The 11,584-nt window shown below is 40.3% G+C and overlaps 1 protein-coding gene across 1 annotated transcript in view; it reads right to left on the reverse strand.

The window, feature by feature from the left end:
- Window positions 1-2,650, reverse strand: part of COL5A2 (collagen type V alpha 2 chain) — a 97,579-nt gene extending 94,929 nt beyond the window's left edge. The window contains 1 exon segment of the mRNA XM_036387020.2: window positions 2,411-2,650. Coding sequence (XP_036242913.1) covers window positions 2,411-2,513 — 103 coding nt within the window. The 5' untranslated portion in view covers window positions 2,514-2,650.
- Window positions 2,651-11,584: the final 8,934 nt, after the last annotated feature.

Below are 11,584 nucleotides of genomic sequence, written 5' to 3' on the forward strand. Positions count from 1 at the left end.
CAATGTAGCACTACCAGCCAAGTGCTCTTGAGCAGAACAGATCAATCTGCAAGGGTTTCAAGAGGAAAAGAAATAATAAAGAAATTGGCATAGCTTAAAAGCACAGGAATGGTATGTACCAGAAAGTTAAGCAGTATGTTTGGTTTGAAGCATTACAGTTCTTTCATTAAGGTTTTTTAACCATATTATCTGCTTTATTATATTCAACTTATCTATCAATATCAATCCCCCTTATGATAAATTCTGTGACATACTACCACAAAAGCTATTTCTTTCTGCCACTGCATCTAAAGTTGACAAGCAGCATTCAACCCTTATTTTTTCTAGGACTGTCATGAAAAATGACTGGTACAACACTGGTTTACATCCTTTCTGAAAGATGGATAGATTTTTCTAAGCTACACTTCCTGAAGTGCCCTTCTTGCTTTCCCAGGCACCTCTAATATTTGTTTATCTGATAGTACCTATATTCAAGTAGTACATAAATGAATGAGAAATAAAGCAACTCTACAGACAATGTCACCTGCAGTAAAATACAATGTTGGCTGATGTTAGACCTCTACACAAATACCAAACCCAAGACAAACTAAGGGTAAAACCTGCCCACTCTTCAGCATTCCAGCCCACCCATCAGGAACTAAATGAAGGGTGAAATCCCTTTCTTATACAATTAAACCAGACCAATGTGTAGAATGTACCCTACTTCTACCTTCACTGCACCAGCCCTCACACCACATTAAAATAGGTCTGGGCTTGGTTTTCTTTTAATATAATGAACATTGGAAAAGGGTCTGTATAATAGACAAAAGCTATTAATTCTCAAACAGGAAGATGAGTAAGTGATGTAAGTGTAAACAGATGTCACTAATTTATTACAACATATTTTGCTCTCTGACTTACCACGTAGCTCTCAGTGGCCTCAGCCATCAGCACATTGGAAATACATCCCAGAACGTGTTGCTACATTACTGGCTTATCCCATAATTTCCATCATTCCAAAAATCTAGTAAATGTAATAGCCCCACAGAAAACTCATATAAATTTTGCAATTTTTTTAAATAGGCAAAAAGCTATAATTTTTATTAAATGGGTACCAAAAATGGAGTCAGTACTTTCACAAGTGTTTTGTTTGCTGTTACATGTAACTGAAAAGTGCATAATATATGCCTCCCTTTATAGCAAGTATATGAATTACACTCACAAGTTTATATAAAGTGCCCCCTCTATGGGACTTCTCACACAGCTGTGCACGGGCACGACAGTCTCATTTTGCTTTGTAGAACAAAAGTTGCAGAAATATTGCACTGGTTTATTCATCAGGCTTTGACTCCTCCTCACTTATGCAATCCAGCGTATTACCAGAGAGGTTCAGTTACAAGAAAAATTAGACTCTTAAAAATACACGATAAAGTAAGTGCAAACTGCATTGTAGGGTACATCCTACAATGTGCTGGAATGCCCTACAAAGCGACTTTGTGGGGTATAATTTGGAAAAGAAGCCAGCGTTACATATAAGAAGGCTAGGAAGTACGCTCCGGAGTACAATAGCTCCAGACTGTCCCACCACCAGCCTGCTCACATTTCAGGAAATCAACACAGATCACGACATCCATCCCGACTGATGAAAGAGTACAGTCACTACGCCTTCTCCTGACCATCAGTGTCTCCCTCGCAGGGACTGAAATGGCACTAAACACGAAGGGCTACCAAGCAGCCGCAGTCAGTGCAGGCGGGCGGGTGAGGCTCGCAGCTCGCCAGCGCTCCTGCCCGCACGGAGCTCGCCCCGAGCCGCCGCTGCCCCGCTCCGCCAGCCCCCGGGCGGAGGGGAGGCTCCGTGCCATCCTCGGCGTCAGGCAGCCCCTCCGCAAGAGCCTGGGGGAAAACGAGCCCGAGAAGGAAAGAAAGGAAAATGAAAAGAAAAGGAGGAGGGGGAGGGGTGAAAAAAGGGAGAATCCACGTTTCTGCATTTCTCTAAAACAAAGAATGTGAGAAAGCAGATGTAGTTCAGCGCAAACGACTCCACCCTGCGAGGCTTCGCTGTTTACTCTCCCAGCTCGCTTGCCCAGCTGTCCTCCAGCCGCGTCCCAAGCCCTTTCTTTTGTTGGGAACTTCCCAGCGGCCGCAGCCCCGCCGGGACGGGGGCTCAGCCCGAGCGCCCCGCGGCAGCACTTGGCCTTTGACCGCCCCTCCCGCTCTGCGCCCGCAGCGAGCGCCGCAAACCTCGGTCTTCCGCTCAAAAAGCCAAAGCGCAAACCCCTCTCTGCCCCCTTCTCAAAACGTGAAAGCAAAAGTCTTACTCTGGTATCCCAGAGGTTTTCCGCTCCACTTATTAGCCAAATCTCACAATAAACACACCGCATGCAAAGAGGGGGGATTATGATAATTGTTTTAGAGGTAGAGAGAAACTCACCACCTTCATACTCTTCCACTTCTTGCGCTTTTATGGTTACAAATCGGCCTAATAAAGCAGCGAGGATGAAAAAAGTTCTCGTTTGTACCGAGACTGCCATCATGCCTAGATATTAGGCATGTATCCTCCCTGGGCAGCAAAAAGTGCAGAATCGTAAGGTTATTTTAGCACCATGAAGCCAGCTGAGGAGTCGTTCTGCCTCTCCGCATCAGTTCCAGGACAAAGTCTGCGAGCCCTCTTTTCAGCACCAGCTCCAGCGCAGTCTGCAAACACTCCTTTCAGGGGATGCAGCTTTAAATAGGAAGAATGCTGCCTCCACTTTCTTCCTGCCCCTTTTCAGCTCGTTCAGGCTCCTAACCATCCACTCCCTGCCAAGCAACAGTCTGATTGATGGTAAATAACCGAATCAGAGCCGGCTTCACTCTTCCTTGAACTTTTCTCTTTACGAGCACACTTGCGGGATACTTTCATGCTGCTGTGCAGTGCATGTGCTTTTTCAGGACCATTTATTAAGCAAGCAAAAGCAGAGTTTTAAGAAGCTGTCAGGAAGAGAAAGCTCTGCTTTTACCACACCCAGCACACGCTTCCTGGAAATGGAGGGTATAGCCCCACTTGGAGCCGATTCCCTTATTAGGAACTCGATCGCTTCCAGCACGCCAGAGGAGGATTTCCTCTTCTCCCCTGATAACTGCCCCCTGCCTCGCTGTGTTATCAGTAGGGACTCCAGTCCCTTGAGAGGGGCTCACAGAGCTAAAATAAGGCAGCTTGCTTCAGCAACTTGGAAATAAGCCCCCTTCACCCAAAGGGAAATAATCATTCTCAAATGAATTCTTTTGCTGAATAATCTTTCCTCGAATGCCTACGTGGTTTATATTTACTGTCCTACCAGTTGGACAGACTGTTGGAAATCACTGGAAGATGCTCTACATTTTTAATACCAGAATGCCTGTTCAAATACCTGCTTTTCTTCAGCGTTCTCTGCCCCTGTTCCCTGACAAACCTACCTAAGCCCCAGCCTAGTATTTAGCCCTTAACAATGTGCCTTAATTAGCATTCTAGCGTGAGCACTAAGCAAATCTCTCTTTTGTGGATCACTTGCAACTGGGAGTAGAATGTTAAATTTCTTTCTTCCCACAGTGTTTATGGTCTGCTGAAAGGAAGCTCAGTCACTAATCCCCTCATTAGCTAAGAATGGGGTCATCTATACCTGCTGCAGGGAAATACAGATTCATCTGCTGGAAGGTTTTCTGTGTTCAGCTATTTCAGCTCGAGAACAATCCTATTTGAAGTAAACATCTTCACCTGGATTCATACAGATTGGAAACTCCCTGGCTAATCACAGGATGATTTAGCACCTCTCAGTGATGCAGAATTCTAAAACCTGTGAAGTTTTCTTCTGTCTCTTCAAAGGACCAGAATGCCCAGAAGAAGAAAGGTAACCCAGAAAATGGGCTACAGTCCTGCAATGCTACATCAAACCTACTCGAATAGCAAAACCAGTGATGACCATAAAAATGCACTGAAAGAGAACAACATCAAAGTTCTCTACTCTCTTGCACCAAGCTGCCTTGACACTTTTTTTTTCCCTGAGGTATTCAAAGATAGCTTCTCTGATTTCACTCCTAGAAGAGATTCCTACAGTGATATCTAAAAGTTGCCCTTCATATCTATTTCTGCTTTGGTTCCACCACCAATTTATGACATGTAACTGAAACAGATGAACAACAGAATAGAAAAGGACACAAATTGAATCCATGCCCTTATGCTCCCTTATAAATACTTCCTTCTATCATGGTTCTGCATTTAGAGATGGTTTCAGTTTTATTACAAGCATCATATGGAATCATTAAGTCTATCATTTTTCATTTAAACAAATTCACTTCCAGGTCTAAGCTATTTGATAGCATTCCACTGGATATGAGTGAGAGAAAATCTTCAGGTACCACTACTGTGAATAGAGTCAGACCAGGTAATTAAGAGTGGGCAGATAAATAAGTCCAAGTATGCTCAGAGTCACTTCTCCCTTCTTCCTCTGAATAGGGGAGAAGCCAACATTGCATAGAATAATATTGTATATTTATGCAGCAACTTCTCTCCAAGGGTTTTTTTTTTCACATTTTTCCATAGATTTTAGGATTCTGTAAGATCAGAGGAATGTGGAATTTCGCAAATTAGCCCAAGGTCATGGATTCACTAGTAAAGCCTTTTTTGGAGCTCATTTTTCTTCTGTGCCAAGGAAAACTTACACAACAAGAAAATTCTTTGGGAGGAGAATCCTGGGCCCCAACTCCTGGAGCAGATTCTTCCCCAATCCTCCTTCATTGTTACACATCCAGCTTACAGTCCTCAGTAATTTAGTAGACAGAGAGACTGCAGAAGTCATAGGACTGAATCCTCTTCGTCTAGTCCATCTCAGTAGAGGAATAAATGTGGAAAAGCAGGAAACAAAACCAGGCTCTTTCCACCAGCAGGAGACACTTTGAATTCAGGATTGCCTCGTCTATCAATTTGTGGCTGATTACTCACAGGAGATGAAAAAGTGATATGACATGATTAAAAAATCACTTTCTAATAGAATCACAGAATAGTTAAGGTTGTAAAGGACTTTTATAGGTCATCTAGTCCAATCCCCCTGCAACAAGAAGGGATATCTTCAAATAGATCAGGCTTCTCAGAGCTCTGTCCAGCCTGACATTGAAGATTTCCAGACATGAGGCATCCACCACCTCCCTGAGGCTCCTTCTCCAGAATTTCATCACTCTCATCATAAAAGTCTTCTTTATACCTAGTGTGAATCTACATTCTTTTGGTTTAAAGCCATTACCCCTTGTCCGATTGCAATAGGCCCTGCCAAAATATGTGTCCCCATCTTTCTGACAGATGCCCTTTGGGTACTGGCAGGTTACTATAAGGTCTCCCCAGAGCCCTCTCCAGGTTGAACAACCCTAACTCCTCCAGCCTGTCGCCACAGGAGAGGTGTTTCATGCTTCACATTAGAGCAATCATCATGTTTTAAGAATCTTTATACAACAGGTAGGGAAACAACAAATCACAACAGCAAAATCTTCACACAGAAGCAGTGTCTACTCAGTGATAAGCTCTAAAAAGTCTCGGTGAAATGAGAGCTCCCCAAAGCTAGGACACTCCTAGAAATGTCAAGATACAGTGCTCTGAAAAAATATATAACTAAATACTCCCTAATATCCTGTTTGCTGCTATTACCTACTTTCAGCCAGTAAGTCAGTACTGTAAGTTATCTGACCTAAAAGTCACATGCAAAATTCAAAATTACTCAAAAGTCAAAGCACATTGTGAGTGATAGATGTGGCTAGGGAATACTCTTATGTAATTGTGAGGACACAGAAATATATTAAAATATAATTCACACACTTAAAATCTCAAAGTCGGGCCAGAGAAACTCAATTAGCAGCTTCAGATGCATCCAAGCATGCATACATATGAGCAATTAAAATCCAATCTCCATGAGGATCTCTCCAATGGAATTTAAGAGCCTCTCTCACCTTTCACACTGTTTTACATACAGAGTGACAGTGCTCCTGTTCTAAACTAATCTGTGCCAAGTTGATAGAAAGTATCTTCACGTAAATGTGCGAGCCATCTGCTACATATGAGAACCTGCACCAGTGCTTTAGATCAATATGAAATCAGTGGATTCATGGAAACTGGAAATAAACTCTAGCTGAATTCAAAGGGTATCTGTTCAAAGACAAGCAAGATTTTCAAAAGCAGTGTGGTTTCACCAAAGGGAGCTCATGCCAATGTGAGAGTTGCCATCAAGTTTTATGTAGGCAGTTAAATCCACAGTAAGTGCTGTTTGAAATTTCCACCTTGTATAACTTCTTCGATCACACACTTAGCTTAAAAAAAAAAAAAGGGCAGGAAATTTCCACACCATATATTTAACTTGCAAAAATATAGTTCACATAAAATGCTTGCCCTTTCTTGGAATTAACCATTAAAAAGAACATGACTGAAATAATATATGAGAGGAAAATAGTTCTACCTTTGAAGTGTGTTCACTTTGCACTTTTAAGACCATTACTGCATGAGGAATCAGTTTCCCCATTTTATACAGGTCTTTCACATAGTAAAAGGAAAGAAAATTCTGCTATTTAAAATGAGAAAATGTAATAGGAAACTACAGAAAAGGGCAAGAATGAAAACAGAGGAATATTACACTACTTTTCAATCATATTTTAAATGGACTAGATTGCAAACTGCACAGCCTCCAAATCATAATCTTCCTGCTGAGAAATCCATCAAAAAAACTAGAATAGGTAGAGATTTAAACAATGCTACACCAGTAACACTGCTGCCCAGTTGTAGGAGAATATTCCCATCAACTTTTGAGTAGGAAGGTTTAATAAATGGATTCAAGTTCTAATAGAGGAAAGATATCTTTCTTGGTTGCATGCAGCCTGTGTAATGTTTCAGTTATTTTAATTTTGGGACACAGGATGATGCTTTGCTTTAAAACTGCTAGTGAGGAGTCTTGGATTATGTCAGTCACCATAAATAGGCTTTTGCTATGAGGAGCTACAAACCCAGTAAGTTCAATAAGGTTTTGGCACTGGCAGCCTTTCCTTTAGAATGTCTCAATTAAATTAAATTCAACATTAGTCTAAGCAAAAAAGTCAAGGAATTAACTAGGGAAGTAATTAGGGAAAGTCTTGCATGAAGTCCTCTGAAAACTATACTTATTCTTTACCTAGAACAGGAAAAACAGCATCATTATTTTATTCTTTATTACAAATTCATTGTCAAGCTGGCTTTTGTCTGCCTAAGAACTTAAACTGATTAAGTGAGAACATAAAAGGATCACAGCAAGCTACCCAGTTAAGTGGCAAGGGCAAATGCTAATCAGTAATTCAAATGGGTCCCAGCTGATGGCGTTCACTATTTTTCCTAATATTTAATAATTTACCTGAGGACCCTAAGATAGCTTACTTTGTTCCTTTTCACTGACTGAAAGTCCCTGAAAAAGCAGTTAAAGACCTATGCAACAAGCATATTCATAACTCCAATAATTTTTCTGACCTAGGGAATCACTTAAACCAATGGGACTGTAAAAAAAGAATTTGGCTGAAAGTTTATTTTTAACCCTATTCTCTTGTGGGCATAAACTTGCTATAAGATATTGAGGCTCAGGATTACTTAATCACCACCACTAAACTTTATGCACAGTTTTAAAATAGTATTATTTCATTTTCATTTTTCTATTTTAAAATTCAAATCCAAGACTATGTAGAACTACTTTGTCTAACACAGATTTCAGACCACTGAACTATGCTTTAATATGCTCAGTGCAGCCCCAAGCACAAAATGAGCTATTTGGTAACTTGTCATCATGTTCTAGTATAACACAACATGTCTTCAAGAATAAAAAACCCACAGTATCTGTCTTTGAGAGTTTAAATTGTGAAAACTAAGGACATGATTAAAATCTTATGCATTGATTTCACCTATGGTTGTTTAAGTTTTGTATCTGTTGCTGTTTATTTAAAGAGATGTGAATTTTAATTTAAAATTTAAATTGCTGCAGGTTTCACATATTCAGAAATATTACAGAATTTATTCTCACAACATAAGAAGCACCAATGACCCCACTGAAAGAACAGGAAGATGATGTGGAGCTCACTTAAACTCATTGCCCACGCTCTTATCTGAAATCCCATGCAGATGGAGCCCTTTAGTCACCTGTATTAATGTGCAAGGTATGGACCTAAGAGTGTGTGTCCTCAACTACCAGAAGCAAAAATAGTCATATTAGCACAGCATGCTGCCTGGGCCGGCCTGTGTTCAGCTCTCCTGTCTTTATAATTGTTTCCGTTTGGGTAAAAAAAAGAGCCCATGGTTTCCATTTTGGTCTCATGGACTAACATCCCAGGGGCCACTATCAGGCTGTGACCAAAGTATAGTAAATACCCCAGCCAATTGTTTTCCCTATCATTACACTCCTATTTTTAAAGCACTGATCTTCAGCCTTAGAATTGAATTTGTAGAACATCTAAAGCTGATGGACTCATCTACTTGAAAACTGGAGAATGAAACATTTAAGTTTGTAGCAACATTCTTACCAACCATAACATGAGCAAGAAGTTCAGAATGCAGTCCTACAAACCACACTGCTCCCAAGTTACATCTGATTTCCTGGTAAAATAAAAATGCTGAGAAGCCTGTACACACTACATGCCAATTAACAGAGCTGGCCTACAGATGTGACTGGAGAATGGCTAAAGCAGCTCCAGGAGGGACTTTAGAATCACCAAGCCAGTCACAGAACACATATGTTAAAATAAATCTTCGAGAAAAATATATACATAATGCTCCAAGGAGAGTTAGTTACTGATCAAGCTCTACAGACTAAGTTTCCAAGTAAGATAAACCCCAAGGTGACCAAATGCACTGGAATGTGTGTGAGCTCAAACTGAGACTTTGTCAGCAGTGGCTCTGGGCCTGAGCCTGCTGCCTGCAGGGAGCTATGGGGGAACCACGCTGGGTGGCCTGCAGAAGGGAGTGTCCTGAGCAGATGGGGCACTGTGCGAGCCAAAAGTGGAGACAGGTCCAAGGAGTGTCTTCCCTCACATGGAAAGGGCCACTAAAATAAGGAATATATTTTCCCCCCTAAAACCCCACATTTATTACTACATCCATATGAAACAAAGTGCCTGTGACTTTACACACATTATAAAGTAGGACTGAAGGGATCCATTTACACAGGATATTGTTTCCCATGTTAAAAAAACCTTAGCAGATGTTTAGTGAATGTTCAGTATCTATAGACACATTTGGACAACATTCTCAGGCATGTGGTGGGATTCTTGGGGTGTGCTGTGCTTGGGCATGAGTTGGATGATTATGATGGGTCCCTTCCAACTTAAGATAGTCTATGATATAATGCCCTATATTAAATATACATTTTCCAGAAAAACCCCAATTTTAAACATGTTGGTTTTTGTCCTGGATGGCTGAAGTGCCTTTGATTCCACTTACTTACCATTTAAAATTGGGAAAGGCTCCATTGACAAAAGGAACTTACCTTGCTCAGCATCTTACTGAAATTGCTCAGATTTCTATAAGGTAACCTTCTTAAAATACATTATTCAATATCTTTAATTAGTAAGAAAAAAACAGATTTAATAATTTTGGGGCAGGCATTTTTGACAACAACTCAAAGCAGTAGACACAGAGGTGAAAGATTGCCCCTGTTGAAGTTAACAGCAATATTTCAGCTGCTGAATTAATGTTTTCTCTTCCCATGGAAGCTTCCACCCCCTTTTTACCCATCCTTTCATCACTCTGTTAATACATAAACTTTCATCTGCTTTAAAGGATTGGAATAATCGAGATGATTCTTTTAGATTCTTTTGAGCACTATTTTTCTTCTAGCAAGAAAATGTAATTTATATAAAGGCTATCTTCTTTCTTAAAAGTGAGTCTTCTATAAAATAGGATCTACCTCTATCAGGTAGTAAGATCTGATAAATGGAAAACTAGGGCATTCATAAAACCCAATTTAAAAGCAATTTTAAAAATCATGAAAAAGGAAAACTTGTGGAAAAGGAAAACTTTTTAGTGTTTTCCATATTGACATGGATATTCCCTATTTCTTTCTTTTAAGCAGACAGGGGAAAACTGTGCCAACATGGACAAAATTATGGATAATTAATAAAAGAAATGGGAATAACAACAGCAGTGGAAGGATGTAATAGAGAAAAAGGGGGAAAAAAGGAATCAGAATTTGTGTGGGTCAGGGATATAAGACTTGAATTTATGCATCACATTCACACAAAGCTGAAACAAAGAAAAATTTCTGTAACAGAGGTATAATTCTAGCACTGGGGATGTTGGTGTCACTACTAGAACTATAAGCCCAGAACATTAAATAAATGTCAGTACAGCTGTGTCTAGGTTAAAATAGAGAATGCAAAAGAGGTTTATTCTGCCTGCTTTACTTTTCTATTTCCTTTCCATGCTATCTTCTTTCCAATATTTTATAGCTTTTATGAGCCTTACTGCACTAAGATTCTGTCAATGCATGTGTGGAGCACATTTTGGACTGCCTTTAAACATTAAGTGCTAATTGAAAACATAGTTTACTCAGAAACAATTCATCAAGTTTACATTTAATTTTTTCTGTGGAAAAATGTGCAAACTAAGCCCTTTTAGAAAAAAATTTTAAATTTTTATTTCAATGCAGAACTCTTTATGAGGTAGGCTTATTTTCTAAGTTATGACCCATCACCAAGTGGATTTTCATCTGGTTAATGGACTGAAACAGATTGTGGAAGAGAATATCTACTCTCCATACTCACTGATATGCTTTATTTTGACTCAACTGATTGCTTTTATGATGTAGTTCAGGAAATCTGCCTCTTACCCTTTTTAAAGATTGATAGCTTAGATGAGCCTCAGTCATTTTAGAAAATAGTTATTAAAGCTTAAAGATGGTTGTGCATTTCCCCAATAGCATAACTTATTTGCTTTTCAAAAATCCCCCTACCCTAAGATCCTCATGGCAGGCAAAAAATACCATACAAAATCTTCTTATACCTCTTGTTACATCATTTCTGGCAGCAGCTGAAATACTCAAACCTGGTGGCCCTGCAGCACATGGACACAACCTCACCTTGTAGCCCTGGATCCAGTGATGGGGGGGTTTGAAATGCACCCAGAGATAAGTGACAGCCACAGCAGGTAACTGGACTGCTCGTTTTCCCCTGAGTTAATGGCTGTTTGCTATCTGGAAAAGATTGAGAGTTCTTGTTAGAAAGCAAGGGTTTGCATAAATTATTCATATTCAGGTACTTGAAAAGTACCAGACCATGTCACATATACTCTTCCTCAAATCTGCTGGGACATTAAATTACACCCACATCACCTCAGCAGGCAAATCAAATCTGATCACTGCTAGACAGAGCAAAGCCCACGCAAGCTGAGCCATGTGTGAAAAAGCTCTGCACAAAATGTGGGCAAACCCCAGAGATCTCTCTCACCATGCTTATTTCCATCAGCTAACGTGCTTTCTATGTGGGTCCCCTAACCAAACCCAGTCCTGTGGGAAATTACCCATACAGTGCAGCCCCCACTGCTCAGGGACACAGGCCTGGCACTGCAGGGCACTCTGCACATGGGCAGTAGGAAGACAGATTT

The sequence above is a fragment of the Molothrus ater genome, chromosome 7 (assembly GCF_012460135.2).
Source record: "Molothrus ater isolate BHLD 08-10-18 breed brown headed cowbird chromosome 7, BPBGC_Mater_1.1, whole genome shotgun sequence".
In the NCBI taxonomy this organism is placed as follows: domain Eukaryota; kingdom Metazoa; phylum Chordata; class Aves; order Passeriformes; family Icteridae; genus Molothrus; species Molothrus ater.